General features: G+C 42.0%; 1 protein-coding gene across 1 annotated transcript in view; it reads left to right on the plus strand.

Moving 5' to 3' along the window:
* LOC137541043 (cilia- and flagella-associated protein 337-like) overlaps positions 1-19,405 on the plus strand; it is a 129,153-nt gene that overhangs the window by 55,019 nt on the left and 54,729 nt on the right. Inside the window, exons 17-18 of the mRNA XM_068262192.1 lie at positions 10,996-11,141; positions 19,088-19,305. Coding sequence (XP_068118293.1) covers positions 10,996-11,141; positions 19,088-19,305 — 364 coding nt within the window. The remainder of the gene's footprint in view (positions 1-10,995; positions 11,142-19,087; positions 19,306-19,405) is intronic.

The following is a 19,405-nucleotide window of genomic DNA, read 5'->3' on the forward strand; positions in this document are numbered from 1 at the left end:
AGATATAAGAACACCTCGCAACACACATTTGAGGGTTTCCCATTTAATGGGAGGGGGCGTTTCATCCTGTGCATGGTCTTTCATAAAATTATCTATAGTTTGTTTAAGCTCTTGGAAGCAGGAGGGATCTTTAAGTAAGTTATCGTTTAGTCTCCAGGATATGTTTGTGCGTGGGGAGTTGTCTAATGATAGGGAGCAGGTGACTGGGGCATGGTCAGACCAAAGTCTGTTGCCTATTGCTGCTTTCAGTCCCCTGTCCAGTAATGGTTGGGATAAGAATATGTAGTCTATCCGGCTATGGGATTTGTGGAGGTGGGAGTAGAATGTGTAGTTGGATTCGGTGGGGTTCATTACCCTCCATGAATCTACTAGAGATGCTGACTGGAGTTTAAGACGGATACGTGAGAGAGAAGCCAGAGGGACCGAGGTTTTACCTGAGGATGAGTCCTTAAGCGGCACCATACAAAAGTTAAAATCTCCGCATAGTATGATGTGCCCTTTAGCAAAGTTAAGTAATTTATTAAGATAGGATGATAAGGCCTGAGTCTGATTTTGATTAGGTAGATAAATATTTCCAATTGTATAGATCTTTGGGCCTATTTGTAGGTTAATGAATAGGAATCTACCATGTGTATCTTTAAGATCATCTATGAAGGAAGCATTTAGGTTTTTATGTAACCCAATGGATACACCCTTTGATTTACCATCTGGGTTGGAGCTGTGGAACCATCTATTGAACCACCTCGATTTCATATGAGGAATAGAATCTGTGCGGAAATGAGTTTCCTGCAGAGCCAAGACAGAGGCCCTCTGCTTATGGAAGTGGTAGAGGATCTGAGATCTTTTCTGGGGGACATTCAAACCATTAGCATTGTAGGATGTTATTATGAGGTCAGCCATCTCACATGTATCGAGAAGGTAGCTGCATATCCCAGATTAGTGGTTCTGTGAGGTAGGACAGTCATTTGTATTGTAGGCAAGGGACTTGGGGGGGATAAGAAGAAAACAAAAAACATAAAACATATAAACAATGAGAAACCTGGTATCAACGTACCTATCCACCTTTCTCCTAGTCGGTGATCAGCCATATGTTCTGCCACTAAGGGAGCGAAACAATTTTCGCTCTGCAATGTGGCTCTGATCAATGAGGGGTGGAGACGCATGGGATGTGGTCTGTCCCTACGTGCGTATGTTTGTGAATCTTTGGTTCAGACCCGTATCATTATATGGTTATTACTCGTATATTCTCTATTGTATAGGTATACTTATCTTATAACATATAACATATAACATATAACCAAACTGCAAGACCTCGTTCAGAATAGAAACATTGCAACCCATATATACAGTTCTCAACCCTCTATCAGGTATAGAATTTTAAAGATCCTTAAGTCCCATAGTATTATTTTAAGAAGAGGGGGGGGGGTCATTAATATACTAGGTAATGCCTGTGTGAGATTAGGCCGAGCCTCTGTCACATTTAACTATTGGAAAGGATTCAGCTTATGACAAGTATGTTATTTAGGCAGTCCCGAGTTAGTGTTATAGTATACCATTCCTTGTCCTATAGTCTGGCAGGTAATGATGATATAATTTGGAGGAGTGGGAGGTGAATAAATCTCCATATTAGTGTTACTATCAGGCGCTTATGGGTAGTATAGGGTTTATCGTAAACAACGGAAGAATTACTGATGTGCAATCTTGCGCTTCAGGGATCGAGATGGTGTGCAATCTTGCGCTGAAGGATGATATGGGGGGATGAGCAGTCTTGCAATTAAAGAAACGAATACGTAAATAGCCCCATGTATAAGGGCACTCCCAGGAGATCATTCCGTATGAGATAAACGTGTAGAAAGTAAAGGTTGTATGTAAAACCATAAACAAAGATTTCCAAAGATCTTAGCCCTATAGCCTATGTTGCATCTTGTCGTGCCCTTCTATTGTCGTTTCGTCTGTTTACTGGTTCCCAGCGGACTCTCGAGGGACGGGAGGCAGGTGGTTGAAACAACGGCCAGTCGGTGATTTTGATGTAAGGCAGGTCAAACAATGATCGTATTTTAGGCAGATCTTCTGGAGAGCGGAATGTGAAGGATTTGCCCTCGTGCTGGACATTTAGGGAGAATGGATAACCCCATCTGTACTGTATATCTTTATTGCGTAGCTCCTCGAGTAGAGGACGAATTGCTTTCCTGAGCTGGAGGGTGAGGCTGGAGAGATCAGCTAGGAGTTGAATTTTAGCGCCATCAAAATCAATGTCTCCTTGCGACCGGGCTGCTTTCATAATGGCCTCTTTCTCTTTATAAAAGTGTACCCGGCAGATAATATCTCTAGGCTTGGAGGGGTCTGTTTTAGGCGGGCCCAGGGCTCTATGGGCCCTGTCTATTTCAATTTTGTGATCAGGGGGTGCTCCCAAAATCTGTTTGAATAGGCCTTCTAGAGTTGCCATGATGTCTGGGGGCCTTGTGGCTTCAGGAAGGCCTCGTACCCTAATGTTGTTGCGTCTGTGCCTATTTTCCATGTCATCCATCTTAAGATAGATGGATGAGATGTGGTGTGAGTTATCATCAATGGATTCTTGTTGTTTATCTAGCCTTTCCTCAAGAGTGTCCTGCCGTTTCTCCACCGTTTCTACCCTCGAAACTATGTGGCTTACCTCTTGTCTGAAGTCAGTCATTTCTCTCTTATATGCTGCCTCCATGCGTATAATAAGTCTCTCAAAGTCCTGCTTTGTCGGGAGGGATCTCACATAATCATGGAGATCTACCTCTAGGTAGGATTCGGCTCCTTCTGATGTGATGGGGGAAGTTATCCCTGAGGTCTGATGGCGGATGTCCGGAGCTGATCTTGGTGATTGACCAGGAGAGGCTGCTTGCCGGAAAGATGAGCCCGGGGAGGCCCGAGCCTGAAGTGTGCGCGGCGACGCAGCGGCAGCCGTCCCCATCTCTATCTCGCCGTGCTCCGGCGTCAGAGATCCATGTCTTGCTGGGATCATACCCTGGTTTTCGGGTGTCTGCACTTCTCCCTGGGTGGACTTTGGGGAACCTCTGGGTGAGTTGGAGTGTCTCTGTGGAGCCGATGGCGCGCTCGGCTGACCTCGCGGCGACGCCATGTTGCTTTCTTCGGCTTCTGCTAGTCTCCGCTCTAGAGGCCTGAGGAATCGTAAGATATGAGCAGAACTTCTGTGAGAGGGGGTTTTCTTGTTCCTCTTCTTCTTAGAAGAGCCCATGTGGGTAAAAGCAGTCGGAATTCACGCTTTAGTTAGCTTTTAAACCGTAGGGAATCAGGAGCCTCGCTAGGCTGCTTCCTCACTCTTCCATGCGCAAGCCACGCCCCAGAGCCACATAATCTTACCACCCGTAAGCGGCTTGTGATATATATATATGCATGCATAAAAACAGCAGCCATTTTTCCTCAACACCCTGAAGATACTAATGGATTGGTACCGGTACCAGGGCGGAAGGGATGAATGAAAGTGTGCTGTGTGGCATGGTATGAGGTTTGGAGCGCTCCGCATTCATTTTAAGTGTTTTTAAGGCAGGTGTTGTGATTTTTTCTATGGTTTCTCAATAAAGGTATACATATTTATGACCAAGAGCGGCACCAAGTGTAGAATTAATTTTGTATGATATGCAAAGACTGTCGTATACACTAGACTTAAAGATGCAAGATGACTAGCCATAGTCAACTCAGAAAATATAGAGTTAAATGCGGGACTATTTAATAATATTACAGATGAAATGTTCTAAACAGCCTGAACTGCCAATAATGCGTTCAGGTGGCAGATTAAACTGCTAGTAAAACACTGGACTGATACTAGATTGTTGTAAAGTGGCACAAGGGGGGATCCTATCACGCTATCGTGAGAACTGCATGTCGTATACAAGAATTACAGATACTTGACTGAAAGTTATATGAAACATATGATACCTGTTAAAGAAGTTTCCAGAAAAGAAAATTCTGAATGACTACTGATTCCAATACTAATGAATGATTAGTGAGGACTACTACTTCAATCAGAGAGAAGATCTACACATGACATATCCAGGATCAAGCGTGTAACTACATTAAATATTGCCGTGAGAAGAGACTGTGCTTAACAAGAAAACAACAATATAGCAAAACTTAATCTACAAGATAATCTAGCACATTTCACTTTTTGTGAAAGTAAACATGCAAAGATTTACACAAGAATGCTGACAGGCTAAAACATAAGTTGCAAGTGACTTTTAAATCAGTGATAAAGATCCTAATCAATTCAAGAGAGAGAATTACTGCAAAATATTGGAAACATGAAGTAGAGAAGCAACTTCAACAATGAGATGTTAATATATATGTTTTATTGAGAATATTTTTGAAAACAGCTACTGCAACTAGCTAGCTTGCAATTTGAATTGCTAAAGAACTTTTTAATGCTTACATTTTTAATATATTTATATTTAAATAGAAAGATGACATTATTTTATGGGATTCTGCTGGCAAACTACACATACTTTGTTCTGCTGCATACCATTTGTGAAAAAAACCTTAAGGTATAAGAAAGGTGTAATTAACTGTATTAATACATAATACTAACCAATTAACTAATTAACCTGTTGTAATCTAACAATAAATCTTTGAATGCATTGTGCTATAAAAGAACCTAGGAGCCACATGAACAGTATAATTCTTGTTTATACATTTTGAACTTTAAGTTTTACCACATGACTTGAAATGGGTAATGACTATTGCCTAGAATTTTCCTACATATCTACACAAGCTACCACAGTGATAGAAAGTACAAATTCAAGGCGAACCAATACATATGTCATATACAAAGACTATAGCCATATCTAGACCAGCAAAATATGTTTATTGGAGAAGATATTAATCTTACTATTGAGTCTATTGTCAGGCTGGCAACACAGCCGACAATGCTACTTAATGAGCAAGGTTTTGCATGAATGAAAGATTGCATTACTTTTAATTTTGATTATAGATTTTTTTTTCCTTTCGGAGAAATATAACAACAAATGGAAATCGCTAATCATCTGCCATCATTTTCCTGCAAGGGGGGATGTCAGATTTCTAGCGGTTTTATTTATGCAGGAAAAGCTGTCATATGTAGTTTTGTAGCTGTCATATGTAGTTTTAATGTTCTATGCAAAATTTCATTGTAAACTGTAAAGTTAGAGTGCTTTTTTAAAATATTGCTCTGTGACATCTCAGCATATTCCATGCACTGAAACTAATAATTGGATTATTTTAATTTAGAAGCCACAACATTCTTTGTTTATGATACAAAGCATCTTTCAAATGTCAAGGTCAAGATAAGCGTACTATATATATATATATATATATATATATATATATATATATATATATATATATATATATATATATATATATATATATATATATATTTATGTTCTTCTTGCTTGAAGGACGTCTAAGCTAGCTGAACAGTCATAGCTGATAACACATGATGTTTTGGGAACAGGCCTTATAAAAATATAAAACAAGGGGTTTTCCCAAATAGTTAAACATGATGAAATGCTGACATCTGCCGGTTGAAGTTATTATATTTATTCATAAGAAAGGCAAATATATAGAACATGATTTTATATTATTACATTTTAATGTGCAGTTATATCTTATATGATTAATTGTTTTAAGAAGAATTATATAATAAGCTTTATATTTAAATAAGTATATTAGAAGCCCTGTATGTTTCAATAAGCCTTAATTGCTGAAGACTCTCACAGGTCTGGTTACAGTGTCAACCTGACCAATCTTATTTCTGGGAAAGAACAGACACATAATTAGCAGATAGGGACATTATCAGATATGCGTCATGAATGACATTGTTTAGTCTTAATGTCTGGGGCAAAAAATTCAACCAGCAGACAAGATGGCTGGTGACGTCCATTTTTAATTCACTGTGTCAGAAATGACCTAATCAGAATGTGTAAACATTGCAAACCTACGTTCCCACAAGATAATGTAATAAAGGAATTTATAAACAATAATATTATGACTTAGGTATTCAAAAAATGATAAAGCATTGACGCAACCCAGGTCCCAGGTTCTTTAGCCAATCAGAACCTGATCCCAGATTCTGATTGGCTAAAGCTTCCGTGCGTAAATATTTTATCATTTAAGTGGCACTATACCCCAAGGAAAATTGCATCATTTACTCCTGGCACTTCCACTTTATGTTGGCACTGCTCTTCCGATGTAGGCACCTTTATCCATATGGTTTGGGAATGCCCATTAATGAAATGTTTGTGGGTACAAATTGAAATTCTGATTAAAAAGACTCTATTTACGAATTTAAAAATGTCCCCCAAATTATCTCTATTATTAATAGACCTCAACAAATTACCTAAAAGGGCTCAACCACAAATATATTTTTCGGCAAACCAAATCTCCTTGCCAGTTCTCTTGTCTTTGGTCCACAGCAATATCTCTCTGGAGCAAAAAAATAGAAACAGAATGTCAGACCTCCAACATAACTTCTCTTTACCTGACTCTTGGCTACAATACAACTAAGCCTACTCGGAGATAGTTATAAGGGTCGGCCTCAATTCATTTAGCTTATCTCGTGTCTTTAATAACTTCTGAGCTGTTTCTACAGTTATCACCATTATCACCATAGTGATAACTGTAGAAACAGCTCAGAAGAGTTATTAAAGACAGGAGATAAGCTTAGTGAATTGAGGTTGTCTCCACTTTCATTTTTACTACAACTAAAGCCTAGAGATGGCTCGAACCTCCGATTTTGGGTTCGCAAACACAAACTTCCGCAAAAGTTCACGAAGCGGCGAACTCGGCGAACCGCAATACACTTCAATGGGCAGGCAAACTTGGCGGTTTTCAAGCCCATATGGTCGCCGGGCTGAGGTAGCTCAATGACAGAACAATAGTGACTGCCCAGCTGATCGCATTTCGTCTGTCCACAAAGAAGCAACTACCTGACTATCTTGGGTCAGGTGTGCCCCCCAACACACTCATATAGGTCATTGCTTCATTGTGATACGCAAGCCCCTTCACCACGGCAAGGTAATGATCACGAAGGGGAATTGACACATGTACATGCCTTTTGTTTTGTTGTTGCAGCCGCAGTGCAGCCAGAAAAATTAGGCAGGCATGTACACGCACCAGAAAAATTATTATTCTTTTTGTTAGTGGCCGCTGCTAGCCACCACCTGGAGTCCTGGACCCTGTTGGTGGTGGCGAGAGAAGTCAAGCGGCCCGCAGGCAGAGATGCTGTGTGGGGACCGACTTAGTCTTGGGGCAGGCAGTCACACAGCATGCAGGCAGAGATGCTGTGTGTGCGGACTGACTTAGTCTTCGGGCAGGCCTGACCGTGCTTTGCAGACCAGGCATCCGTGGTCAGATGGACCCTTGACCCAACGCTGTGTGCCAGAGATGACACCACTTGCCTTTCAACATCACGGTACAGTTTGGGTATCGCCTTTTTTTGAGAAATAATTGCGGCCTGGTATCTTCCACAATGTGCAGTCACACAGATGCAGTGAAAGGTACTGACTGCTGGTATAATACAATGTGCAGTCACACAAATGCAGTGAAAAGTATACACGGTACTTTTCCGTTAGCCGGGCGCATCCACTAGGTGGCGATAAAACTCCACCAGAATTACATCTTTCCCTACTATCCATGGAGGCCTGGAGGGGGAATAGTAATTAACGCCACCTAGTGGATGCTAACGGAAAAGTACCGTATACACTGACTGCTTGTATAATACAATGTGCAGTCACACAGATGCAGTGAAGGGTATGCGCTGACTGCTGTATAATGATGAGACGAATACACTTGAAATCCTAAAATGAGAATCTGTTATGGAGGGCAAGTCTGCCATCCATTCAAGTGAAAGGTATGCACTGACTGGTATAATACAATGTGCAGTCACAGAGATGCAGTTAAAGGTACTGACTGCTGGTATAATACAATGTGCAGTCACACAGATGCAGTGAAAGGTATACACTGACTGCTGGTATAATACAATGTGCAGTCACACAGATGCAGTGAAAGGTATACACTGACTGCTGGTATAATACAATGTGCAGTCACACAGATGCAGTGAAAGGTATGCAGTGACTGCTGGTGGTATAATGCAATGTGCAGTCACACAGGTGCAGTGAAAAGGTATGCACTGACTGGTATATAAAACAGTGTGCTGTCACACAGATGCAGTGAAAGGTATGCAATGACTGCTGGTGGTATAATGCAATGTGCAGTCACACAGGTGCAGTGAAAGGTATGCAGTGACTGGTATTAGAATACAATGTGCAGTGCAGCAGTCACACAGGTCAGGTGGTGCAGTGAAAAGGTAGACACTGAATGTGCTGGGCCTGGCACAGTATAGCAATTAGCAAGGGCCTGAGTGTATTAAGTGATAAAGATGCTAATCCTTCATTCAAAACTTTCAAAACTCTTTCTGCTGTTGGAGTTATCACATACTTAAAGTGAACCTCCAAACTAAAAATCGACTCAGCAGCACTGAAAAGGCTTGGTGTTTCTTTAACAGTGTCACAGCATCAGAACTTTGTTTCTCTTATACAAGCCTCATTTTTAGCTGCACAGAAGAAAACTGCCCGGGCATTTTCCCCCTGATGCTGTGCAAAGCATAATGGGATTTCTGATGTTGTTGTTCTCGCTCTGCTGTTTTGGTGCCTTTTTTTTTTTTTTTTACATTTTGAATTTGACATTTGAAGCCTAGCGTGTGCAGCTGGGAGGGGTGATCAGGACACAGGACAGTTGGAACTGTGTCTCCTGCTTCCTGTCACCTCCTTTCAACCAAAAAGATGGCTGCCCCCATGACAAAGATGGCAGCCCCCATGAATCACAAACATTTGCATGTTCTTTTAAAACAGGGTGGGTAAGAGATTATATTACCTATCTATTCTAATTGACCTAACTAATGTAACTTAATGACAGTATGTTTGTTTAGGCTGAAGTTCCCCTTTAAGGAGCACTGGTCCTTTAGTAGTCAGTGTCAAACAGTTGCATGCTGGGGGTCTTTTTATCAAGAATATATTCCTCCTTTTCCATTTCTTTCCCTGCCTAGCTGCTTATCTGAAACACAATCCCCTGCTCACTTGTGTTTACACGCAAGGCTGTGGTGACTCAGCGTTTGGAGGAGAAAAGAAAAAAAAAATAAAGGGCAGAAATGACATCAGGTTTTAGTCCAAACTGTGGGCAAAAGACATGGCCCCCACCAGGAACAGAATTCTCTTCATTTACTATATAAAATTCACTGAAATCAAAACGTGGACAGTATAATACATGTGTTATGTAAGTAGCTCAAGTATTTATCTACTTATATATGTGGGTTTTTTTCCCCTGGCATAGTGTGGCTGATCCTACTGCTTTAAAGCTCTTGGCCTTTAAGTTTCCATCACTTTTTCAGCTGCTCCACTAGGTGGAGTTCTATTCCCATTTTCCGGAACTAGAGATCATCAATGAGATGTTAATGGAAACCAGAAGTGAGAGGAATACGGAGGCTGCCAAACTTATGAGATGATGAATTGAATTATATGTGAAGAACAGCTAAGAAATAGAACATTAATAGCAATGACAAGAGTCTCATATTGTTCCCCAGTACAGAAAGAGTTTAAAAAAACTTCAGTTCTTATCTGTGCAAAAGAGCTTCTCTGAGCTATTCAACCCAAATTGGGTCAAATACAGTCCTGTTTTCTGAAGCACTTAGACAAGAGTGAGAGACAGCTTGAGATAAGGTTTTACAGCAGGAAAGTTCAAAAGGTCATTATTTCTGCTTTGTTTTATAGCTTCAAAGACAGAGCATGGTTTTAAAACTGCAAATGTGACGGAATGATGCAATGTAATAAAAAAAAATCTCAGAAAACACTTATGCGCCTATATGGGAGTAGAAAGGTGTCATAGGAAGTAGTGCAATTATATGCTAGGAAACGAATTTTACTCAGCGAATCAAGCTATAGGTACCTGTTGTGGTGTGTGCCAGGCGGTGTGCCATAGGGCGGTGGCACTGAGAAAGTTGGTTAGTGTTTTTTGCATTTATAGGTAATTTTATCTGGTTTTATAGGGGATTCATGCCTTTGTATTTATGATTTTGAATAAAAGAATGTATATGTGATGGTACATATAGGCGCATAAGTGTTTTCTGAGATATTTTTTACTTGAACAGTGGGGGTGTGAGTAACCCTATTATCACTTGTTGCAGCCAATCGTATTGATTTTAGATCCAGTGGGCGCAAAATCACTTATTTACATATTTTTGGATTTATGTAATAAAAAAAAGCTATATAACTGAAAATAAAAATATGAAACTGTATTCTTTGCTACTGATGTCCTATTCATTATTCGTACTGCACATACAATTCATTATATCTTATGTTTTTTCTGCTTCAGGTTTGCTTCAATGCAGTACCACGATATGAGGATAATGATACTTTTTGTTCCTTCACCCACCCTGTCCAGGAAAATGTACCACCATGCTTAATCACCCTGCGAAAACTGTCTAGAATCAATCAGACATTGATTGATTAGGTTTGTTGGGAGTAATAGATCTCTGGTAGAGTCAATCAAAATGATCTGATCAGCCAAGAAGCATTAAACTATAGCAGGCCATATACAGATTGATTGTCCCGTTTGAATCTCAGAAGATTCGATCACTGTGATTGAATTTGATGGGAATCAATGCCACAAAAATAGTCGATCGATTTTGGCCTAAAATTGATCAGAAGTATTGATCGGACCAGATGAATATTCTGGTCCATCTTAGGCAGGCCAGGAGCGGCCCATCGGCAACCCGAGCATTGCACTGCATTGAATGGTTTCCTGCTGCAATCTATTGAAAATTGTTCTGCAGTGAATGGATGGAATTCCTCTCCAAATCAGTTTTGGTCAGAGAGGAATCAATTGTTTGGGACTCTTGGGCAAACATCTGTGTGTGTATGTATGGGAACAAATGCTGTGATTAGCCCTTCTTGTCTGCTGATGACTTTTTTCCTGCAGGATCCTTCTACGCTCCTGGTAAGGAGGATGAGTCGGTATTTGGAATAGCGAGTGATGAGAATAACAAGATCCTTGTGTCCGGTGACACCAGTGGTTCCATCCACATTTGGGATATTTCACAGTATGGCCTCCAGGCTCAGAATCAGGTAATCCATCAGTTTAATGCATGTGGCGTAACTACCGGGGAGCAGCCACTGCGACTGGGGGGGGGGGGGGAACTACTACTCTCCAGCAAATTTCTGTCCTATTTCACTATTAAACACGGACCTCAAATTATACGCAAAATGTTGGCAAATCGCCTGATGCTGATACCACCAAACTTATTAGCAAATGACCAAGTAGGTTTCACCAAAGGACGACAGGTCAATGATGGTACCAGACGCATGTTGGGTATACTCAGACATGTAGAGCTCTGTCAAATGCCTTCAGTGCTTCTTACACTGGATGCGGAAAAGGCATTCAACAGAGTTCACTGGCAATTCCTGAGAAGCACACTTCTTAAGTTTGGCCTTTCAGGTCCTATAGTAACAGCAATTCTAGCCTTATATACAGTACCGTCGGCCAGAGTCAATGCGGCAGGCTTTATCTCAAAATCCTTCAGTATCTCAAATGGAACCCGACAAGAGTGTCCCCTATCGCCGATTATATTTTGTGCTATTAATGGAGACGTTAGCTCAAAAAATTTGTTTCAATAATAATATAAAAGGGGTTAAAATTGGCAACATGGTATAAACATGTTTGCAGATGATGTTGCATTGATACTGACTGAACCAACCAATTCTCTGGAACACGTAATGATAGAATTAAAATTATTTTCTGAAGCTTCATTGTATAAACTAAATAAACATAAGTCTATTCTTCTAGCGTTTAATATATCCCCCTCTGTAAAAGCCAATATACCAGACAAATTCCCTTTTCTGTGGGCAGAATCCTAGGTCCCATATTTAGGAATTAAAGTACCTAACTCCACTGAAAAATAGTTTCTTTGTAATTATGTACCCTTGCTCACTTCTATCAACAAAGAATGCGCCAATATGTAAAAAAAAAATGGTTGTCTTTGTCTGGACGAGTGGCCGCTTTCAAAATGTTTATCCTCCCGAAAATTCTTTATGTGTTCAGAATGGTCAACATACCCTTGAACAAATCTTACCTGTCAGAATTAAAAAGATGTGTATCCCATTTTATCTGGCAAGGGAAAAAAAATAAGAGTTTCTTACAAGGTGATGACTTTACCAAAAAAAATGGGGAGGTATGGGCCTCCCATGTTTAGACTTTGATTACTACGCCACCTCACTGGATATGATTAAAAACTGGTGGAACCCCCACTATCATAAACCCTGGGCAGAAATGGAGAAACTTCTTCTAACTAAAGATCCTCGTATAGTACTAATGAGCATGATTTTAGGTGCAAAAGCCCCCATCTCTCAATACCCGACGATCAGATCCTTACTTCTTGCATGGGAATACTTCCTTAAAGAGAACCTGTACTGAGTAAAAATATTTAAAATAAACACATGAGGTAACTTCAAATGAACATTGCATAGTTACCTTGCCATCAGTTCCTCTTAGAAGCTCACCATTTTCTTCTGACAATAATCCCTTCCAGTTCTGACAATATTTTGTCAGATCTGAAATATATGAGTTGCTGTCAGTAAAATATCAGTTGCTGTCAGTTATAGCTGAGAGGAAAACTGATGTACCAGGTGATGTCCATGTTTCCCTATGGCTCGAGTAGGCAATGTTACAGTTTAACTGTGTGCTGACCAGAAAGCTGTTATGGGTAATGGCCATTTTCAAAATGGAGGACGGAAAATTCCCTTGATCACAGTGAACAAACAGGACGCGGGACAGGAGAAAGACACTGAGGAGTAGACTACATGGAAGGTAAGTATGACTTGTGTGTGCTTATTTTGACTTTTAATTTTCAGTTCATGTTTTCTTTAAACACCCTCCTGGTTCTACTCTAAAACATAATCCTATTTTCCCCCTCTCAGTTCTACATCAATTTATTCCAGATCTAAATTTACAAACCTGTTATATAAATAAATCCATATCTCTGAATGACTTATTTGATGGAGTTAAAATAAAAAGATTTTCAGATATTCAAAAAGAATTTAAGCTCCCCCATCCCAACTTTTTAATTACCACAGAATATTCCATTGGATTAAATCCCACAACGTAGCATTCCTAAATTACCTGACCAAATCCTTACCCTACTAAACTTTAAAGGCCAGAGAAAAGGAGAGATATCTACTAAGGCCTCAATTCACTAAGCTTTATCAAACACTTTATCAAACGTTTGATAATTTACCTCATGGGTAAAATCTCATTTTGAATTCACTAAGGTGTTATATATTTATTGAATGTTTTATTGATAAAACGTTCAATAAATCTATAGCACCTTAGTGAATTCAAAATTAGATTTTACCCATGAGGTAAATTATCAAACGTTTGATAAAGTGTTTGATAAAGCTTAGTGAATTGAGGCCTTAGTATGAAACCTTATACCTAACCTCTAAGTCTCACCTCAAGCGATATGCCCTCAGTTGGTCTAATGACCTTAATACTCAGATATCAACAGAACAACTAATTGCAGCAACTAATATAACTTTAAAGCTATCTAAATGTAATCCCCATTGGGAGCAATCTCGCAAACTTCTATATCGTTGGTATTCTATCCCAAGGGCTTGATTCACAAAGCGGTACTAACCTACTTAGCACGTCTAAAGTCTTAAGACGTGCTAACCAGGGTGCTAAGTAGGTTAGCGCCGGATTTCTCAATCAGATCGCGCGCTAAGTACAGCGCGCAAAGTTTTGCGCGCACAAAGTCCTATGTGCGCGCTAAGTCCCATAAGCTTTAATGGGCACTTCGCGCGGAGCGCCCTGCGCTCTGTACTTTGCGTGCATAACTTTGCACGCGATAGCACGTGAAAAGCTCTTTTAGACGTGTTAAGGGGCTTTTCACAGGCGTGCTAACAGTTAGCACCGCGTTGTGAATCAAGCCCCAAGAAGGTTAGCATCATTTTCAAGTGATGTATCTCCTCTGTGCTGGCACTGTCTATCTGCGCAAGCAAGGTACCCTCGTACATATGTTCTGGGAATACCCATTAATATCTACTTTCTGGAAACAGGTTGAAGCCTTGATAAATAGCTTCTTCAATTATAATTTGACAATGTCGCCACAATTAGCTTTATTATTAGTGGGTCTAGAAGGGGTCCATCTGAAAATGGCACCTGCAAATAATGGCGCACGGTGTTGCCGCTAATCCGTTTGACGCTTATCGCTATTTAACGTTAAAGCCTTATCGCTATTTAACGTTAAAGCCTTATTGTTATTTAGCGTTAACACACAGAACCCTCTCTGTACCTATCCCTAACCCTAAGACCCCCCTGGTGGTGCCTAACCCTCCCCTGGTGGTGCCTAACCCTAACCACCCCGCTGGTGGTGCCTAACCCTAAGACCCCCCTGGTGGTGCCTAACCCTAAGACCCCCCTGGTGGTGCCTAACCCTAACCACCCCCCTGGTGGTGCCTAATCCTAACCACCCTCCTGATGGTGCCTAACCCTAACCACCCTCCTGATGGTGCCTAACCCTAAACACCCCTCTGGTGGTACCTAACCCTAACCACCCCCCTGGTGGTGCCTAACCCTAACCACCCCCTGGTGGTGCCTAACCCTAACCACCCTCCTGATGGTGCCTAACCCTAAACACCCCTCTGGTGGTACCTAACCCTAACCACCCCCCTGGTGGTGCCTAACCCTAACCTTGACAATGTTACATTAAATCCATTCACAGTTTTGCAGTTAAATAACGTCTGCAGTTTGGCTTATGTAGGGCGCTATTGATAAATAACGTTACTGTGCGCAATAACGTCTGCTGTTTGGCATATGAATGGCGCTATTGATAAATAATGTTACTGTGTGCCGTTTTTCTTCTTTTTTCCCTGTGCGCCATTATTATGCAGTACTAACGATAAATAACGATAAGTGTATCTTTTTAATGCGGAACCATTTTTATGCATAGGCGCTGTGCGCCATTATTCACTGATCCGTCTAGAAGAGCTCCCCAAACAAATTAGACCTCAAATAGCCCATATTATTTTGACAGCGCTTTCATTAATATCTGCAAACTGGAAAACAGCAGACCAAATCTCCATCCTACAGCTAAAACATATAGTTAAAAGAAATCTGCTTATGGAACAAAAAATTAAAAACAGAACAGGGGGAAAATATGACTTTTGTATCCCAGACTCATGGATAGGGAACTAATTTACAGAACTAATACACATAAATATTATACAGAACTAACATAATAAACTAGATTAGTACTGCTACAGACTAATTTCTGGTTTAATTACCCTGGCGTTCTATTAAGATCGCCAGGGCAGCTGTGGGAGGGTATTTTTTTAATAAAAAAAAAACTATTTCATGCAGCCAACTGAAAGTTGGCTGCATGAAAGCCCACTAGAGGGCGCTCCGGATGCGTTCTTCTGATCGCCTCCGGCGGCCAGAAGTAACACGGAAGGCCGCAATGAGCGGCCTTCCGTGTTTCGCTTACCTCGTCATGGCGACGAGCGGAGTGACGTCATGGACGTCAGCCGCCTCCGATCCAGCCTCTAGCGCTGGCCGGAACTATTTGTTCCGGCTGCGCAGGGCTCGGGCAGCTGGGGGGACTCTCTTTCGCCGCTGCTCACGGCGGATCGCCGCAGAGCGGCGGCGATCAGGCAGCACACGCGGCTGGCAAAGTGCCGGCTGCGTGTGCTGCTTTTAATTTGATCAAAATCGGCCCAGCAGGGCCTGAGCGGCACCCTCTGGCGGTAATGGACGAGCTGAGCTCGTCCATACCGCTAAGGTGGTTAAAGAGACTGTCATTCAACTGTATCCGTTTATGGACCAATAAATAATGTTTAGGACATGATAAGAGTTAATAATTCAGGTTATTATCCTTTTAGGTCTTGTTTAATAAGACTAAGTTCATTTTATGTTGAGGTTCTAACACAGGCTTTCTCAACCAGGGTTCCCTGGAACCCCAGGGTTCCTTGAGTACTCTGCAGGGGCAGGGACGGATCTAGACCAAGTTGCGCCTGGGGCAAGGTCAGGTTTTGGCGCCTAAAGGTCAGGTTTTGGCACCTAAACTGCCATTCCCCACCCAAATGTTGCCGCCTTTTTAACAATTCAACAAACTGCGCCTGTGGCAAGAGACCCGTCTGCCCCCCCCCCCCCTAGATCCGTCCCTGTGCAGGGGTTCCTTGGCATTTTCCCCCATCGTGGCAGGGGCGTAGCAATAGGGGTTGCAGAGGTTGCGACCGCATCGGGGCCCTTGGGACAAAGGGGCCCCGAAGGGCCCTCCCTCAACTACAGTATTACCCCTCTATTGGTCCTGTGCTCATAATAATCACTTCTATAGATACTTTGAATAGTGGTAATCATTAACAAACTCCTCCCCATCCCCTTCTTGCACCTCTGACACTGTAGTTGCCATTGGCAGGTTTTGGTGCGTCGTATCAATTGTTATGTATAGGGTGCTTGGGGGGCCCCATTGTAAAATTTGCATCGGGGCCTACAGCTCCTTAGCTACGCCACTGCATAGTGGGGATGTATAATGGAGCTCACTATAATAGGTGGTACTGTAACAAGAAGCACTAAATTGGGGGGTCAGGAGACAGTATAATGAGTGGCAGTGTAATAGGGGGTAGTGAAATAAACAGCCACACATACTTTTAAAGACCACGCCACCTGCAAAATAAATGCAGGGGTTAATCGAGATCAAAAAATTGTTTGCAGGGGTTCCTTGAGATCCAAAAGCTATTTGCAGGGTTCCTCCAGGGTAGAAAGGTTGAGAAAGGCTGTTCTATATTCTCTAAACGACTGAACAAGGTGACTGTTAAGATCTTAAAAGTGCACGTTATTTAAAGGTACAAGTTTCTAGCTTATTGAGGCTCGTAGGAGCCCTCTGCTCAATAAGCTCATGATTGTCCCTTCCAGGAATGGGGAGATCTCCCAGCATTCTATGGAACGTCAAATTGAAATAAGTGCATGACATAAATCTCTTCATCTTCACTGTGTTTATATCATATACCTCTCACATTTTTTCTAAAATTGTTCTATACTTTAATAAGTAATAATGAATCTGCTACGGATGTAATGTCTCAGATGTACCAATATACGTGAATACTACATATTAATGTAAATTTTTCTAGTCTAAGCTGATAGTGTTTGTAATATGTAAACCTGACTTATATGTATGGCATTACTTTTCAATAAACGTTTTATGGGAAAAAAATGATTCTGATGGCCACACTTGTTTTATGACCCTTGTAAGATGGGGCCCCAGGCCGTGGAGGGCACCAAGGGGAGGCAAGGGAAGGGGAGTGAACATTGGGGTGTCTCCATCATAGTTTCACTCGGGGCCCCATGAATTGTAATTATGTCTGGGGGGCCCCTTGATTTGTAGTTGCGCCCTTGAATGCAACCACCTACAGGCTCTCTATGTTGTGCATTTACATTATGAACCTAACACTAACCTCCCCTCCTAATGCCTAACACTAACTCATCTCCTAATGCCTAACACTAACCCCCTTCCTAATGCCTAACACTAACCCTCCCTCCTAATGCCTAACACTAACTCATCTCCTAATGCATAACACTGACCCTCCCCCTCCTACTGCCTAGCACTAACCTTCCCTCCTAATGCCTAACACTAACTCATCTCCTAATGCATAACACTGACCCTCCCCCCTCCTACTGCCTAACACTAACCTTCCCTCCTAGTGCCTAACACTAACATCCCCCTCCTAATGGCTTACACTAACCTCCCATCCTAATGCCTAACACTAACCTTCCCTCCTAATGCCTAACACTAACTCATCTCCTAATGCCTAACACTAACCCCCTTCCTAATGAATAACACTAACCTCCCCTCCTAATGCCTAACACTGACCCTCCCCCACCTACTGCCTAGCACTAACCTTCCCTCTAAATGTATATCACTTACCCCCTCCCAATGCCTAACACTAACCTCCACTCCTAATGCCCCCCTCCTACTGCCTAATACTAACCTTCCCTCCAAATGTATATCACTTTCCCCCGCCCAGTGCCTAACACTAACCCCCTCTTAATGCCTAACACTACCCCCTCCTAATGCCTAACACTAACCTCCCCCCTAATGCCTAACACTAACCACCACTAATTCCTAAAACTAATCCCCCCACCAATGCCTAAAACGTATTCCCCTCCTAATGCCTAACACTAACCCCCCTCCTAAAGCCTAACACTAACCTCCACTCCTAATGCCTGAAACTAACCCCCCTCCAAATGCCTAACACTAACCCCCCACCTAATGCCTAACACTAACCCCCCTCCTAATGCCTAACACTAACACCTTCCTAATGCCAAACACTAACCTCCCCACCTAATGCCTAACACTAACCTCCTCCTAATGCATAACACTAACCTCCCTCCTAATGCCTAACACTAACCTCCCCCTCCTTATGCCTAACACTAACCTCCCATTCTAATGCCTAACACTAACCCCCTTCTAATGCCTGACACTAACCCCTCTCCTAATGCTTAATACAAACCTCTCTCCTAAAGCCTAACACTAACCTCCCTCCTAATGCCTAACACTAACCCCTCTCCTAATGCCTAACACTAACTCCCCCTCCTAATGCATAACACGAACCCCCTCCTAATGCATAACCCTAACATCTCCCTCCTAATGCCTAACACTAACATCCCCCTCCTAATGCCTAATACTAACCCCCTCCTAATGCCTAACACTAACCTCCTCCTCCTAATGCCTAACACTAACATCCCCCTCCTAATGCATAACACTAACCTCCCCCTCCTAATGCCTAACACTAACCTCCCTCCTAATGCCTAACACTTACCTCCCCTTCTAATGCCTAACACTAACATCCCCCTCCTAATGCCTAATACTAACCCCCTCCTAATGCCTAACACTAACGTAACGTCTAAAACATAACACTATACCACGCTCCTTATGGCTAACACTAACCCCCCTTCCTAATGCCTAACACTAACCCCCTCCTTATACCTAACACTAACCCCCTCCCCCCTAATGTTTTTACAGAAGGAGGAGCAGAGGCCACCATTGCTCTGCAGCTGGACAGCACATCGTAGTACAGTGATTGGATTGGAGATCTTCCTGTGTGAGGCGGAGTTGTTCATCATCAGTGGCTCTTCTGACAGAACAGCAAAACTCTGGAGCTCTGATGGAAGACATGTGGGCACCTTTGGACAATCCCGGGGCTGGAATCTCAGAAATCCAGCAAGTTTTCAGCACAACATGTAAGATTTTTGACCCAAAGTATCTCTGATGTATAACCAATCCTGTGGTGATAGTAAGGACAGGTAAAGCTCAGAGCAGAGTTTTCCATGCAAGGAAACT

This window comes from Hyperolius riggenbachi, chromosome 12, assembly GCF_040937935.1.
Source record: "Hyperolius riggenbachi isolate aHypRig1 chromosome 12, aHypRig1.pri, whole genome shotgun sequence".
Classification (NCBI taxonomy): Eukaryota; Metazoa; Chordata; class Amphibia; order Anura; family Hyperoliidae; genus Hyperolius; species Hyperolius riggenbachi.